The sequence below is a fragment of the Astatotilapia calliptera genome, chromosome 23 (genome assembly GCF_964374335.1).
Source record: "Astatotilapia calliptera chromosome 23, fAstCal68.1, whole genome shotgun sequence".
NCBI classification, from domain to species: Eukaryota; Metazoa; Chordata; class Actinopteri; order Cichliformes; family Cichlidae; genus Astatotilapia; species Astatotilapia calliptera.
In genome coordinates, this window is record NC_137443.1 from 11518428 (window position 1) to 11535912 (window position 17485).

Here is a 17485-nt window from a genome sequence, read left to right on the forward strand (position 1 = left end):
TCACTACAAACAACGGCTTCATTTAAAACTGTATTTATTTATTTATTTTAAGAACAGGGAAATGAGGGGACAGGACAGAAGCATGTACAAATACTGTGATAATACAAGACACAATATTGTCGTTAAATTCTGTATTCATACCAAAAGTAAAAAGCAACTTAAATCTAAGATATACACGTACTAGGTGTAATATAGGACTACATGCAGAGATTAATTTAAAGGTTTTTAGGTCTTGTATATATAAAAAAAAATAATACTATAGAGAGTCAGAAGGATTTAACAGTGAAAAGAGCATTTAAGACCGATGAAACAAAGATGCAACCCTTTACGATGAGTGATCGGTGAGAAATGTTGAAACGGGATTAAAATCTCTGAGAAAGAGAGACAGTTTCCTTTGGTGGCCTGCTGACAAATGTCACATCAAGATATCCAGGAAACTGCATGTAGTGTCATCAAAATGTGCAGAAATATGCACAAGTGCATGTCCCCTTTACACGGGAAGGTGACGACGATGAGAAAACGCAGTAAGACATTGTGACCATCGTAAGTCGTTAGGTTTTGGTTGCTGTGTAAGCTGGGATACTCCCCCTCTCTTTTCCAAAGGCACTAAAACAAAGACTTGGCTCTGATAACAGTGAGACCCAGACAGCACACCTCTGCTCACATTCACCCCGAACCTCATGTGAGCGTCCAAGTGCAGAAGGGTCAAAGATGTAAACAGGTTAGACAGGAGTTGGTGTTTGGCAGCATGGAGTGATGGACCAAAAAGAAGAAACTGCACAGTGTATTCAACATTCAGCATCTGAAATCAGACGCACTGAAGAGAAAGGTTTGCTAACAAAGGTTCTCCAAAATAATCCAAACGGACAACCGCTTACATGCACATTTCCCTCAATAGTTCCCTTTTACTTCCACGTTGTTCCCTCAGACTGTACAGGGTGTATTGGATTAGACTCCACCCACAGGTGTGCACCGAGGCCAAATCCAGAACAAGAAGCCAGCCTTGTCTACACAGTCTGCCTCCATCCGCCCTAAACACACTAACCAATCACGTGAATCAGAGCCCGTGAGGCGTCAGAAAGACGGGCACGAGGACGTTTCTGAGCTAAGACGACGTTGGCGTGACAGAGAGATGGACGCTGCCAGCAGCGTTGTCTCTGCGTGTAGCCGACGGGTGTCTAAAGTGGGCCGAAAGGCTGAGAAAAGGTTAACATACTTAACAAACAGGCCAGAAATGTTATAAAGTATGGCTGTTGTACAGAATCATTAAACAAACAGGCACGCCGAGCGATATGTTTCTATTGCATTTTATAAAGTCTCCTGCATCATCTCCTCAGCAGAACACACCGCTCTGCTCTTCCACACATCGGACACGCGCAACCTTCGGGTCTGTGTGACGCCGGAGATGTCCGTCACACACATCAATCTCATTTGAGGACAAAGGTGCAGTTGCAACATCCTCTCACACGTTACCAGCTGAACTTTACTAAGATACCAAAGTCAGCTGAGTGGACACCGATCAAAGACTAGAACGGAGTAAGCGTGAGTGCTGCTGCACAGCCTGACAGGGATAAAACAAACAGGTCGTTACGCAACAGGGGAAACCTGAAAATGTTCAAAATCTGAGAAGAATTTGGCTCAAGTTTATCATTAAAATATCAAAGCAGTATTTTTTTTTTAATACAGCTAGTTGTGTGTGGTTCCATCTCAGTTTACTAATTCTCAGTCATGCCAGCAGGTGGCATCACCAGGCACAAACCAGTCCACAGCTGAAGTGAAAACCAGCAGTTTTCACTTTGAAATGAGGAAAATGTTCAGCCAAGTTACGCATGACCCCCACCCCATCCCTCTTAATCTGGTGACCAACCTGAGTTTTAAACAGACTGAAAATACAAGAAAACGATATGAAAGAGTCACCCCGACCGCTCCAATTACCCACATTAATTTTTTCTACATTATTAATTTGTTGTTAGAAATCCTTACAAATTGTTTCATCAGTTAGTCCTCGATACGCTTCTTGCTGTTGGACAACTCCATGTGAAACGCTGATATTCTGGTCGGGTAGTTCTTCGGGACTCCAGGTGACCAAAAAGTGCTCTGTGATGATGACGTTGGAGCCGAAGGTGAAAAATGAAACCTCTGCGGACCATCCCTCCACTTCGCTCTCTTCTCATTCTACCTTCTCTCCCCTCCTCCTTTACATCAGTCTCCTCCTAGCTCCCTCTCTTTGCATTAGTGTGGCAACGGCACGAGGACCTCGACGTAGTTCAGGGGGAAGAATCCCGACTGGCCGTTCAGCGTGCCCTCGTACCAGTTCTCGTCGATCTGATTGGTCAGGGTGATGACGTCGCCCTCGCGGAAGCCCAGCTCTCCGTCGTTCTCGGGCTCAAAGTCATACAGCGCCTTGCAGCTCGGCTGTTCCGGGGCTGAAAACGACCAGTAAACAGAGCAGAGATGAGGAAGACGGCAGGATATTTGAAAAGGTTAAAGGTCACAGACTGTCAGTTCCAGGAAAAGCAAGTCACATCAAACATCAGTATAACATTAGGAAACTGTGCTCACGAGACGTTCTGAACAGACTAAAGCATAAAGAACTTCCTCTGACAGCAGCTTTCCAAGACCAGATCCTCCCTCTCGCTCTCTGTGACCTCACTGAGATCAGCAGCAGCGAGGAGGCTCCATGCACAGACAAACTGGGCTTTTTCTCTGCCACACAATTTTCTCATTGTATCTGGCTCAACCCGCAGACTGCTGGGACGGCTAGAGATGGGAAAAGATTTGGTCAGCCATTCTCTGGTCTTCATCTGTTTACAAGAGCAGCAACACAAACTATAAATGGAAAAGGACCAACTGCTTCTTATATTTACAACCCAAAACACAGGTGCTGATATCTAGAGAATCAGATCAGATGAACTCTCCTTCACCGTCATACTTTTTTCTTTTTGTGATTCAAGCATGAAATTCTTTCACAACTATCTGAGCTCACGTGTTTACAGTAAAGCGTTCACACACGGACACACAGATGATAAATGATGCTCGCTGCACTGTGCAAAACAATGATGAATGGAAAAAAAACAAGAGTAAATGAAGACAAATGTCAAAAAAAAAGTTGCAAAAAAAAATATCTAACACTGAACACACTGCTGAGACTCTAAAACTGTGCCGAACACGGCTGATTTAGTACCGATTCACAAATGAAAACAATCCTTCATTCAATCAGATGTGTTGTCCTGTAATGTTAACTGGTTAAGTTACATGGGGACAGACATTATTATTTATTAAAAAGGTCACACATAAACAGTCAAAGCCACATCCACAGGCCTTTTCAGGGCCACAACAAACCCTGTCAGTTATTTGTGTTTTATGCTTCCATGACATGCAAATTAAAACATGGAAACAGGACGCTTCGCTGTGCACAAATTAAATATCACATACAACGAACGAGGGCCAACATAACTATAGTTTTACAAACCAGTTATGATGTAGTTTTTCCATGCAGAGACCAAAGTGTCTGTATCTGGGTTACATGTTTGAAGGTTTACGTGTACTCGTGCTTCTGTGTTCACCTCTAAAACCTAACTGAAATGTCATTACAATACAGATACAGCAAAAAAAAAAAAACATTTGCAGGTTCAGGAAGTCAGTCATTTTAAACAAAACCACATACTCGCTGCAGTTTTATGCATAAACCACTATCTGTTAAACCAATGAAAAGCAGCTTTTGGTCCACTTCCTACATTTCACCCCAGAAGTGAGCGCAAACGCACACACACACCAGTTTAAAACAATTGAGAAACAGCACCACACACATAACCGGTGACTCACACAATCCTTGTGGCCTGGTCAAGTGAAAAGTCGCCTCTGATGATGTCACAAGGAAGAGGAACAAGGTCGGTTGGAGAAAGGCCGGAAAGATGACACGCACACGCACACACACACACACACACACACACACACACACACACACACACACACACACACACACACACACACCAACTCAGTGCCATCATTTTTTAAAAAACCTCACTCACACAGCAGACAAACGGAGATGCTCACTGGACTCAGTGGCGCTTGTTTGTTGAGCAATCCTGTTGGCAATGCCAAGAACTTTCAGTTGACTTTGTGTCAGATTTGTAAGGACTGAAGTTTATTCGGGCACACTGCTTCGGTTTAGCCCATCTGCTGTGTCGGCACAAACAGATGCAGGGTTAGCTGTTAAAATTCTGCCGGGGCGGCTCATTTTTGGTGCTTTAATGCAGCTTTGTAGCTGGAAGCATGAACACAAAACAATAGACAGTACTGCTTTTTCTTTTGCCAAGATGCCATCTTTTGTTACTCTGTTCACTGTAACATGGCAACTTGTTCACACTGAACCTTTTTTTAAGTCCTCTTAAAAGGTTTCTTACCCGAGATGCGTGACGGGGGAGGAGCCATGGGGGTCGAGTAGCCTCCATTTGAATGGTTGTTGTCTCCAAAGTCAAACACGGGTTTGGGTTTGGGTGTGTATTCACGTCTTGTTCGAGACTGAGCTTCATTCATCCTGTTCAAAAACATGAACAAATGCATCTTCCACAGCACGTTGAAAGACATAACGCAGAAACCTGCACAGCTGCGCTAAATCATCGGGTTTCATTACTGCACCTGTCTCCGAGTTTGCCTGAAAGCTCCTCCAACACCTGCACGGCCTGTCTGTGGTACTGCAGCTGGGACTCCACCAGAGACGACAGCTGGCTCACCTGCTCGATCTACACACACAGAGTTCATCTTTGAGTTTCACCTCTTTTGTTTATTATGAACTGATTTTTACTGTGAAACAATTCAACTTTCCACCAACTGCTAGTTTCCAACGTCCAAAATTACAGACGCACGCCACAGATCGGAGGACACCAGAGAAATAACAAGGAAATATGAAACTGGCAGACTTCATCCCAAGTAGCCTACTCATCCCCGTCGACCAGCCTTCATTACTAAAATGAATCCTTATCTTGCAGTGATGCATTATTAGTTTGATTATTATGAATAAGAAGTACTGAACCATAAAGGGATCAAAGGTCGTGACTGATAAACTGCAGGCGTTAGCAGGCTGTCTTCAGTGTTGCGCTGAATGGCTGTGCTTTATCAGTTTTTACAGGTCCAGCTACTGGAACGCGTGTTTGTTCTGTGGGTGGGTTGTATTTGACCAGGTCACGGAGCACTACAGTTTTGTATAATACAGTAATATCAGCATCAGATCTAAAGAACCACCAGGCTGAAAATGTCCACAGTTATATTTTTGAAACATGTCTCTATTAGAGACAGAAATAAGTGGATTCAGGAACAGGATTAAGGATCAGGCTTAAGCTCACGTGCCAAACACGTTTAATAAATCCTTACGTCAGTCTCCAGCAGGTTGTACATGCTCATCTCAGCCACTTCCTTTGACTCGTGAAACTTCTCCAGAGCCTGTCGAACCTCTTCGTCTGGGATCTTTCCCTGACGCTTTTTCTTGTAGTCGTAGTCCAGGCGACGCCCTTCCAGTTTCTTCAGATAGTGCTGCAGAAAATGTACTGTTTAGTTATGAAACTGGCCCCACTGACTTTTGTCATTTAAAATGCTAACGTTAGCAGTCAGGAGTTTCAGATGGACGCTTTAGGTATTTCATTGAATATTTTACAGAAACAGCAATCGTGCTGCTTCTTCAAACTTGAAGAAGATATTTAATAAAAGACATTTCCAGTGTATGATACCTGGATTTCTCTCAGGTCCTTGTCACAAAGCCCTTGCAGTGGATCAATAAAGTTCTGTTTGACATCAATGTCTAGAGAGTCTTTGACTTCAGCCAGCCTCTTCATGGCCTCTCCTACATCGACCAGAGCGCCACCTTAACCACACACAGAGACATTGAAAGCGGAGATGTGACTTTAGAGCCGAAGCGTTTCAGCACACTCTGGGTAAGCTTAAATTTATCACACCCAAAAGCACCACAACCACACACATCAAAACCACTAATGACTCACAGAAGTGCTATTCTGACAGTAAACCAGAATACAGACACACATCTTACCAAAGTTAGTGTCCTCTCCAAGCTCCCGCCCGTACTTGGCCATGCACTCTCCCAGCAGCCCTTCAGCCTGAGGATAGCCCGGGTTGTTCACCTGACCGCGAATCTTGGACATGGTGTTCAGCATGGACAGTTTGGCTCGCGATGCTGTGAAAATAAAGGAAATGGAGGTGAAACTAACCAGAGTTTAAATAATCTAAGCAGCTGCAGGGAAACCGGTCTTCTCCTCACCTGGGTTGGGCTGAAGGTACTCTGATGTTTTGGAGATCACCTCTACCACTGCTTTACTGGTCACGTCCACTTTCTGCAGAAACACACACTCTCGTCATACATTTGCATCAGAGCCCCAGGTCAGAGAACTTAAACAGCACAGAGAGAAAGAGTAGGTGTGCTAATTTGTTCGTGTTTTCAAACAGACTTTTGTCACAGTAACAAGATAAATATTATAAGTTTGCATAAATCCAATATACGGCCAATGAATCCCGACTGGAAAGCCTGGATAAGACACCAAGCTGCCCAGGGCAGATCCAAACCGCTCAGCCGTGTGTAGTCCATCCAGCACGCATCTATCAGTTCACTGTGACACCTAACGTAGCACGCAGGAAGCTAACAGTAAAGCCAAACAACTTTGGAAGTACAGTACCGTGGAAATGTATTTGGCCCTTCCTTTATTACCTTGGTTTTTCCACGTTTGTCACACTTACAAATGCAGTTTTTAAAGGATAATTTAATTTATTAAGAGAAAAAGGTTATGTAAACCTACCTGTCCTTTGTGCAAAAGTAACAGCCCCTAAACCTGATAACTGGCTATTCCACCACCAGGCATTTGTGATGCCTTCAGTGCGTCTTTCACGTCACTGTGGAGGAACTTTAGCCCACTCTTCTTTGCAGAAATGCTTTAATTCAGACACATTGGAGGGTTTTCCAGCATGAACGCCTGTTTAAGGTCCCGCTGAAGCAGTACAGTCTGATTTAAGTCCAGACTTTGACTCGGACACTCCAAAACATTTATTTAGCCTTTCTGAGCCAATCAGAGGTGGACTTGTCATGGTCCTGCTGCCCGAGTTGTTCTAGTTCTTCTGTGACCTCCTGGGTGAATTTTGGTAGGCCGGTCACTCCTGTGAAGGTTCAGCACCTTTCCCAGTTTCTCCATGTGTGAATAATGGATCTCTCTGGTTCACTGGAGTCCCAGAGCCTCAGAAATGTCTCTAAACTTTTCCAGACTGATGGATGTCAGTGACTTTGTTTCTCGGCTGTTTCTTTAGATCCTTTAGCCTGACTTCACTTTGTCAGACAGCTTCTATTTAAGTGATTCAACAGGTCCGACAGTGATCAGGCCTGGGTGTGGCAGTGAAATTAAATTTAGAATTGAGAAATGTGGTTAACAAAGTTAATTTATGATTTTTATTCCCACGTGTTCTGGATGTTTTTTTCCCCTTAACCATTTAAAAACATTACTAGCCCTGCAACGGGCACATTTTATAAGCCCTCTTTAGATAACCTTAAATAATGTAACTCAGTTACAGTTTGTGCTCCAGACAAAATTCAAACAGTTTCAGAAAAAATTTTATTATTTTGTAATTTTACAGCCAAAATTACTGAATAAGTCCAGGCGACCTGTATGAGAAAGGGAAATAATCATCTAAAAACTGCATTTTGTATTTACTCAAGTTATTTTTGTCTAATATTAAAATTAGTTTGATGATCTGAAACATGTCAGTGGGATAAATATGCAAAACAGAGAAAAAGAAATTCACTCCAGCTACAGCAACAACCTTCACTGTGTGTTCATGTCACACTAGTTTAAAACACTCACAGGAAAACTGTGTTTAAAGGTCATGCATAAAAGAATGACTCCCAGGCTCTTCCACAGTTACACTTTATTAATTTAGCACTGGTATGAGATGGGTTTGTCAGATACTGCAAGTAAAGGTATCTCAGACCTGGAAAAAGTTTGATCGGTATATTATATCGTACTGAGATGCATCTACACATGCTGCTCTATGCACTTTCCACTGGATTTATTCATGATGAAAGTTTTGCCCTGAAACATTTCAGATAAAGGTTAAAAAACATTCCCAAAGAGACGTCTTTCACTTGTTTTGTCTGCACAACAGTTTGAAACCCAAGGACATCAGAAAACCTGGGAAGCTTCCACCAGTGACATTTCTTTGCCATTTGTGCCTAAAGTGGGTCCAAATGGTATTTTTCAGCGCCGGTTCTCAATCAGGATCCGTTTATAAGGATTTACTTTTACTTTTTCTTTTTTCTGAGATGTGTGCAACATATAGCAGATAAACTGTTGACCCTGTATGATAGGATCACATAACGCTTTCCATGGGATGTAAATTCAAGTCAAACAAAAATAACACAATAATGCTGCCTGTGTACTCGGTGAAACCACACAGGCCTTCAGCTTCAGCATGTTTCTCTGTTAGACTACACAAGGATGGCTCTCTTACCCGTTCCAAGTCTCTGAAGTCATCATCTAGTTTGGTTCCTTCTGCACCTCCAACTTTCTCACTCACCATCTAGAGGGAGGAAGGGAGGGAGAGGATTGAGAAAATAAGAGCGCAAATTCATTAATGTTGCTCATGAGGTTTTCATTTGAGAAGATAAACAAGCTGAAGCACATCTTTAATTTATCACTGCCTGCTCTGTGATCATACACCCAGGAAGACGGGTCGGTGCCCGCTAGCAAGGCGTGCTATATGCCCGGTCCTAACCTTAACCTCGGGTGACTCAGAACAACAGAGAAGCTTGCAGTAATACCACAGAAATCTCACAAATGCATGAAAAATGCAATGTTATGCTATTTCAAAGTAGATCTTGTTGATGTTGACAGCATGCAACTATCTTAGAGAGCTCACTTGGATTTTTGCCTGTGGCCTCTGATCATGCTAAGAAATGAAGGAACAACGTTACTGTGCAAGTACTGCTGTACATTCTGTTTTCTAATAATCTACATTTCTGAGGAGGCTGAATTCAACGAAAGTGCTAATTCTGTCTCTTTAATGAGTCTGCGCTGGAGCGACTTCAAGATAATAACTCACAGGCTACATGATACCATATTGAAGCTTTTCAAACGAACAGGGAGCAAAACGAGGCCTAATATCACCCGGAAGCCCTGTTGTGCAAAGACGAAAGCCAGCCACAATGACTAATTTGTGCTCTGTTTGTGGTTCTGCTATGATTCCAGTCAACAGCAATAAAACTGTGAGAGCAATAAAACCTGGATGTGAAGAATCTGCTTTGCTCTTGTTTGCTGAAGTTCTGAGGAAAGCTGCAACAAGCTCTCTGTTAATTGTTAAATATTTCACCATGCAGTAATAACAGAGGGAGACATTTATACCGTCTGCACAGTTAATGAAACACAGGAAACATCACAAGCAAAGAATACGTGATTTTAGCTACACATGTATGACCTGGATCTCATTTTCAGCCACCCCCCAACTCAGAGCACCCTTTTAGGGAGTGGATTAAGTACAAAAGGTCAGCAGGATAATTAAGGTAATGAGTTAATGAGTCATGAGGCCTTCATAGCCGGCGTCCGTGCAGTCTGCTGACATTTCAGAAATATCTTTTAAACCTTTTTGATAAGGTACAGTAGATGATAACGCTAAAGACCCATATGCACACAGTGGATCCAGTCTATGCTATGTATCCATGTATATTATTAAAACAGCCCTCACTCCATTAAAGGCTGATCAGTCAACCCTTTCCCACGGTGATCTACTCAGAGACATACAGTGTTCCTGACCTTAAGCCTCTTTGGCACATGAACTCTGGTCGGGACACTGTCCACAGTGACCCTCCCACATGTAGCACCCAGCGGGAGACAGTCTGCCTCAGCTGGAAACACTCTGGCTGGTTTTAGCGGGGATAAATGGTAAATGGTAAATGGCCTGTATTTATATAGCGCTTTTCTAGTCCCTAAGGACCCCAAAGCGCTTTACATATCCAGTCATCCACCCATTCACACACACATTCACACACTGGTGATGGTAAGCTACATTGTAGCCACAGCCACCCTGGAGCGCACTGACAGAGGCGAGGCTGCCGGACACTGGCGCCACCAGGTGAAGTGTCTTGCCCAAGGACACAACGACCGAGACTGTCCAAGCTGGGGCTCGAACCGGCAACCTTCCGATTACAAGGCGAACTCCCAACTCTTGAGCCACGATCGCCCCGGGGATAGATGAAAAACACTGCACACAGCAACCTGCTCTTCCCTAAGCTGGTCATGAAACCATCAGCAGCTGTTTGAAGTCATTTCCTACATGACTCAAAACTGCTGTTTGTAATCTTTATGTGATAACTGGAATCACAGAAACTTCCTCGTGTCCATGACAAACTTTGTCTTTCATCTGTTTCACTGAGGTTATCAGGTTTCAACACACACAGAATAACCACTGCAACACGTCCGCATCTCAGCTGTAGCTCTAACAGCAGTCTGGTATCCTCAGGCTTTACTTCTGTATGCAGAGATCACATGACCAGGGACTCTGAGGTCACAAGTATAGATACAGCCTCAACTCAGGACCTACACAGCACTGCACGGCCCTACTTTAGTAAAGAATTAAATTCATAATGGGGAACTCGGCTATTTTTATTACGTCGCCAAATCTTATTCCTTTGCAGCTCTGTTGGCAACATTGATTGGCCACTAAACAACACCTCAGCTCTTCTCCTGATCCAAGCATTGTCTTTACTGTGAGTGTAACATCATTATTTACATGCACACAAACATAAAGAGAAGAAGCTAAACAGCATCCACAGAAAAACCCTATCACAGCTAGGTTTTGGTATAAACAGCTCACAGTGCTACACAGAGGGATCAGCCTGTGCAACGTATCATGTTCTTCACAATGACTCGGTGTTAGTTATATACCTGCACATTATCACAAGGTTCAAGCTCTTGTTTGGCTTAAGATTACATCAAGATGGCAAATCCCAAAAGTCTGGTTTGCAGTTAAAGAGACAGTTGGTGGAAAAAAGTTATGATTCTCAGGTAGTTGAAACTCAGACACAACGAACTGTTATGGAGTTAAAAGTCAGAAGTCGGATGATGTCTTACGTCATTTTTACTCTAAGTAAAAAGCTTCTAAGGTTTGTGCTTTTAATTATTTTTACATCCTTCTCTATTTAAAATTTAAACTCCAGCTCCCTCCAGGTTATACCTGGTTAATAATTTCACACCTAATGCATACAACAGCCTGCTGGCTCTGCTGGTGGGTAACACGGATATAATACTCATGGTAACAGGCTTGATCAGGAGCCTTTACGTCCTCTAACAGAAGCTAGCTGGCAGATGCACGGCACTCTTCCTTCCTTAAATTAGCTTCCAGTGAATTTCAGATTTTAAACCTTTATCACAATCAGCTGCATATTGGCTAACTGCAAGCAGAAAGAATCCAGGTTCAAGTTCAGACGGAGACAAATCTCTCGAGGCCAGCATCACGAAGGGCATCCGGCGTAAAACTGCCAAATCAAATACAAACAGATCTACTTGCTGTGAAAGAGGGAGCCGCTTTCTTATGTATCAGCTGTATATGAAGCTCTGCATGGCCAGGTTACCGATCTTACTGAGGCCTATTTAAGCAGTGACCGCCTTCAATCATCCAACAAACGTCTTCTGACTTAGAAGTCGCTTATGTGAGACAGTAGCAGCCAGACTCTGCAGCAGCTGCCCTGAAGCCATCAGGCCGTCTGAACCAGCTTTATGTGGCTGCTGAGCACATGATCGTTTGAGGCTATCTTCCTGAAGTTTCACGTACTCATGGATCTTTGTCTTGTCCTGGATAATCATTCTGACACTCTGTCCTCGGCCTCCTGCCTTTTGCTTAGCGTACAGTCTCAGGGTGAAACCCTTCATGCATGATAATACGCTTGATGTCAGTGGCTTCTCTCCTCCTTTGGCCCTGGTCAGGATTCAAACCCCCCGATCTATTGTTCCAAAGACTGTACTGCTGACTAAAGCAGCAAATTAAGCCGATGATGAATCAGAGTACTTTATCACACTGGTGTCAAACTTGTACAAAAATCAGAAGCTGCTAAAAGTAGTCTTACTCAGTGATTCCCAACTTAATGCTCAACTCTTATCAAAAATATGATTTCATAATATCATCATCACGAGTCACGTTTATCCAAATCACATTTATGTAATTTTGTACAAAACAAGTCAAATGTGGGAAAAATCCCACCCAATCATCCAAGAACACTCCGGTTTCTTTTTATTTGTAAGCATTAAAGTACGACTATACTTGAAATTTATTTTGGCACAGAATGAAATGATGGCTAAGAGATGAGCCTGCTATCAAAGTGAAGGTATAAGGGAGGCCTTGTCATATACTATGACTTGTCCCGAGTAGCCACCAGCTATCCCACATTTTCAAGTTTTCTCCAGCAAATACAAAGGATGCGAATGGTTGTTTCTGTTACTTCACGTCACAGACATTCGCTATTAAAACAATGGTTTATCTAATGATAATAATTCTTAGATGGACTAGCTGTAGAAGGGAGTCTTTTCTGTGCCTTTCAGCAGTAAGAACATCATGCACACACAGGCAAAAATAAAGGACGCTGTCTATTTATTTAAACACCAATGCCAGCATCCTTTCACCGGCACACTTTACCAAAAATTGACTCTGAGTGATAAAAAGCAGCTCTGGGATTATACGGCAGATGAAATATCGCTCCTATAAATGGTTTTAATCCCAGATGAAGTCTGCATCAAAATGTAATCTCCTTTCACCAGTAATCTAATCCTTTTCTGAATGCAGCGTCTTACAGTTTTTTACAGTCGCTAACAAGCGTTTGTCCAAACAGTTGTCACATTTGCAAAACTCTAAACACAATTAGCACAGGATCGGTCTGTTGTGGCCATACCATTCACACATTTCATGTCGTGTTCACCCAATATGCAGTCAGTGAACACATTTCCACAATGCTTACATTTTCTTAACAGACAAGTTATACCTCCCAACAAAACTATGGACTGTTCTTGTAGTATCTACGAATGTTAACACACAACATCCCACAATAGCAAAAACAATATTCCAAACCGTAGATACAGTATAAAAACCTCTGCCCCTGCAATGATATCAGTACAAAAACAATATCAAAAATATATCTCAGCTGTAAACAAACAAACAATTGAATAATTGACACACAGCTGATTTATGTTGGGTAAATTGGGCCAACCACACCTTCTTCCATTCTGGCTTAGACTCAGTGGGGTTCATAAGGCAAGACCTTGAGGAGTGATGTTTTTGGAAACAAAAAAAAGACAAACACTGTAATGTCTGGTCGAGGAGGAGTAAGAGCAAGGGGCCCAGAGAGAAGAGCAGGCCCAAGGAGAGGGCAAGGTATAGGTGTAAGAATGCGTGGTGGTGGCATTCCAAGGGCTGCAAGAACAGTAGTCAGTGATGAAATCCGTGCCACTATCATTGACCATGTAATCAACCATGGTCTTTCACTAAGAGAGGCTGGTGAAAGAGTGCAGCCCAATTTGAGGCGGTCAACGGTTGCCTCCATTATACGCACCTTTCAACAAACCAACAGGTAAGTATTGCATTTTACATGGATTGTTCCTATTCTCACTTGACATGTCAATATGGTCATACAGTAATGCATATGTTGAATTGTCTGTCTTTCTAAAGAATGCAACGTCTTCCACCCTCTGGGGGAAGAGGAAAGCTCCTCAGTAATGATCAGGAGCTTGCCATTGTGGAAATGGTTACTGCAAATAATGCAATAAAACTGCGTGAAATACAAACCAGAATTGTGGCGGACCATGAGATATTCGACAATATCGATAGAATCAGCCTCACAACCATTTCGCGGACATTGTCCAAACATAGAGTGCGGATGAAGCAGCTCTACACTGTTCCCTTTGAGAGGAACAGTGAGAGGGTCAAGGAGCTACGACGACAATATGTCCAGGTACAGTGTATATTCAATCCAATGTCCAGTTCTATAAGCTTTGCACTTTGCAAGTAGGTAACCTACACAATACTAGGTTACAGTACAGTATGGTATACAGTACTAACATGACTTACATAAACTTTGTTTCAGAGAGTTATGGAATTGGAGGCCAACCAGGCCCCTCATGAATTCATATACATCGATGAGGCAGGATTCAATCTGGCCAAAAGGCGTCGACGTGGACGGAATGTAATTGGAAAAAGGGCCACAGTTGATGTGCCAGGACAGAGAGGGGCAAACATTACCATGTGTGCAGCAATTGCAAATGCAGGATTACTCCTTCACAAATGTCAGGTTGGACCCTATAATACAGAGCGCTTGCTTGCCTTTCTCAATGATCTCCACCAGCGCCTGGTTCCAGAGCAGGGTCAGGAGGGTGAAAACATGAGGACCTTTGTAATTACCTGGGACAATGTGGCTTTCCATCACTCGCAAGCAATAACAACATGGTTTGAAGTCCACCCAAGACTGGTGAGTCTCTTCCTTCCACCCTATTCACCTTTCCTCAACCCCATAGAGGAGTTCTTTTCTGCATGGAGGTGGAAGGTTTATGACCATCAGCCACATGACCAGATGTCCCTCCTTGAAGCCATGGATGCTGGCTCCAGGGACATCACAGTTGACGATTGCCAAGGGTGGATCCGACATACCAGGCGGTTTTATCCCAGGTGCATCGACTTGGCTGACATCAGATGTGATGTTGATGAAAACATGTGGCCTAACCCTGAAGATCGCAGAGATTAGATGCAACTTTTTTGCCTTTTTTTAGCCCCCCTCCCCCCCTTTTTATCTTGGCTTTTTGCTGTTGTTTTTTTGTTCAGAATGCTCTTGTGTGTTTCATGGATATTTTGTTCACTGTAAGCAATACTGTAAAACTTTCTCTGTCCTATCATACCGTGTTTCTACTGTACCTCCTGTGGTAAACAGTAAAGAAACAAAAACTTGTTTGCTTTTTACTGGAATGCTTTTGAATGTGAACATTACTGTACATGTGGACATACAGTTACCAACCAAGACATTTCTGGTGTCAATATGGTGGATTGCATGTTTCGCATGCAAATACCTGTGAAACTGAAACATAAAAGTCTATGCAGTTTTTGTAATGTCAATAATAGCCAGTATTTTGAAACCTGGTGTACTTTGATTGACTGCATGTACCTTGTGAAGTGAAAACAAGTGTTATTCTTTGACAGACTAATTTCATTTTGAGTCAGATTTATAGTGTTTTTGTACAGTTAGTGTGTGCAGAGAAAGATGTGTTCTAATTTTGAAATGAGGAGTTAGTATATATTTAACAAAGTGTATTTTTGGGAAGGATATTATCCATTTGGCCAATTGTGTTTTGTAGGTGTGGGTCTGTGTTAAGAGTTTAGAAAAAGTATCTGAAGTATGGGTAGGCGCTTGTTAGCGACTGTAAAAAACTGTAATACCCAGTATCATGAGCTAAAAAGAATAACGTTGGCTGATGTTTCTAAGCCTGCGCTGTGGTCCAACAAAATGTTTTTATAGAAACATTTTTAAGATGACAGATAATAATAAGCACTGCATATCAAGACTTTCTCCTATGACTACTCACTCATAATTCCTCCTAACTGCACACTAGAATCAGCCAAGTTTTGTTTTATTAAACTAACAAAATAAACGATGCAAAAGGTGTCTGATATTTGCCTCTTGTCAACCATTAAATCACGTGAAGGCTGATGTATTCAGAGTTACTCTCACATGAAAGTACTTTGCTTTCTAAGTATCTAAGTATTCATTCAGTACTAAAAACTCGTCCCACCCAGAATTTGTACGAGAACATCCCAGGCTTGAAGATTTTATCTCGTAAAACAAGTACAAGTGAAAGAGAGACGTTAAAAGAGAAAAACAAGCAGATGAGAGGAGCGAGGCACAGATATCATTTCCACAGCCAACTTCCTGCATGCCTCCAGTGTAGAAAATCTGAGCTATGTGACTGTTATTGACTCTCATGGAGTTTTGGCAACAGGAGCAGCTGCAATGCAGTCAAATAAAGGGAAAGCGCACTCTTTCCACCTCATTTCTGGGGTCACTTGCTAACGCACCAATCCACTTAATCTCTTCTCCTGATGATTTTCAGTAGAGTAAGAGCTGCTAACCTCGACACGAAGCTTCTAAATCATCTTATTTTCCCCGTTAAACGCAAACCAACAGGGATCTGTGTCTGTTCCTGACAGGAAGCTGGGGCAGAACCCAAATGTCTTTCCTGCTTAGATCAGCAGGGTAGGAAGAAAAGCGCCTCCAAAAAACCCTCTCAAACCGTCCCCTCCCATCACTGAGAGATGGCCTAAATTAAAAACATTCACACCGAGGCTCAGACGCCAGAATCATGACTTTTACATTTCTAGTGCGAGTAGGGGCATTTTTATCACAGTGGTATGTAGTGCTGTGTTTTTTACTCCTCTCAGCTGCCCTAAATACCGATCCGAGCCCAGCCTAAAAATCACCGCTGGAAAAGAGACAGCTGTGCTGAAAGCAGACGTTCTGCAGGTTACACCGATGGAGGTGAAGTGGTTTCAGTGCATTCTGCAAACTCGGACTGAGTTCCAACACTTTTGTTTTAAGTGAGAGCTCTGACTCACCCGGAGAGTCCCTGCGGCACAGCTAATGTTTACCACAGGATACCGAGTCAGAAGCTACAGAAGACAGACTCCCTGAGAGTCTGTGATACCTGCGGACCATGCAAGCGGTCTTACAGTTAACCTCACATCGGCCAAAGTTAGTTAGTTAGGATGGTTTAATAAAAGTAGACAGACACAAGCTAAGTGTTAAACCCACAGAAACAGTTCACGCTGACACGGACAGTCTGCTGCTGTCACCACAAACTAACACAACAAACTCTTACAAACATTAGCTCACCGCAAACCGTTAGCACATGCTAACGAGGCTAGCCGCTAACGGCAAGAAAAGTTTTGCAAACCTGGCTGGCTTTGTAAAACTGCTTCTTCAAGCCCGCTACAGACATCTTGAAGCCCGTCTTGTCTTCAGCTTCCAACCGAGGTGAAAAAGGTTGCGGTATACGTGAAGTTGGCGATATAGTTTTTCAGAAAATGGGCCAATGCGAAGAGCGTGTCGGGAAAATCATAGGACCGCACAGCCGTCACTCCAAGTCGGGACACGCCAACTGACCACGTCCACGTCGAGAGACTCTTCGCGCTGTCACGGCAGATAACGGGGCCCACGGAGCCACAGACAGCGGGATCAGCACTCTCCGAGCTGAGAAAACCCACAAACGTTGTGACTCAATACTGCCAGCCCGCCTTACACAGAACGCCAAAGCCGCACGGCTCTTTTTCAAAGAAATAATCAGTTTCCGAGAGTGCGGATGTTTTGTTGGCGAACACTGCCCCCTGCTGGATGGAACAGGAAAACGCAGGCTGCTAGTGCTCTGGTCGGGTGTAATTTGATCACATACACACAATTTTAAGTAAATTCTAT

The 17485-nt window shown here is 43.0% G+C and overlaps 2 protein-coding genes across 2 annotated transcripts; one reads left to right on the plus strand and one right to left on the minus strand.

The window, feature by feature from the left end:
• Nucleotides 1-17: 17 nt before the first annotated feature.
• Nucleotides 18-17352, minus strand: sh3gl1b (SH3-domain GRB2-like 1b). The gene is made up of 9 exons (XM_026159292.2): nt 16968-17352; nt 8503-8571; nt 6272-6344; nt 6044-6187; nt 5727-5860; nt 5374-5532; nt 4642-4745; nt 4407-4540; nt 18-2426 (listed from the first exon to the last, which is right to left on the minus strand). Exons 1-9 carry the CDS (start codon nt 17010-17012, stop codon nt 2233-2235), a joined length of 1056 nt encoding a protein of 351 aa, XP_026015077.1. The 5' UTR covers nt 17013-17352; the 3' UTR covers nt 18-2232.
• Nucleotides 13209-14982, plus strand: LOC145424494 (uncharacterized). The gene is made up of 3 exons (XM_080297863.1): nt 13209-13603; nt 13702-13984; nt 14117-14982. Exons 1-3 carry the CDS (start codon nt 13341-13343, stop codon nt 14768-14770), a joined length of 1200 nt encoding a protein of 399 aa, XP_080153989.1. The 5' UTR covers nt 13209-13340; the 3' UTR covers nt 14771-14982.
• Nucleotides 17353-17485: the final 133 nt, after the last annotated feature.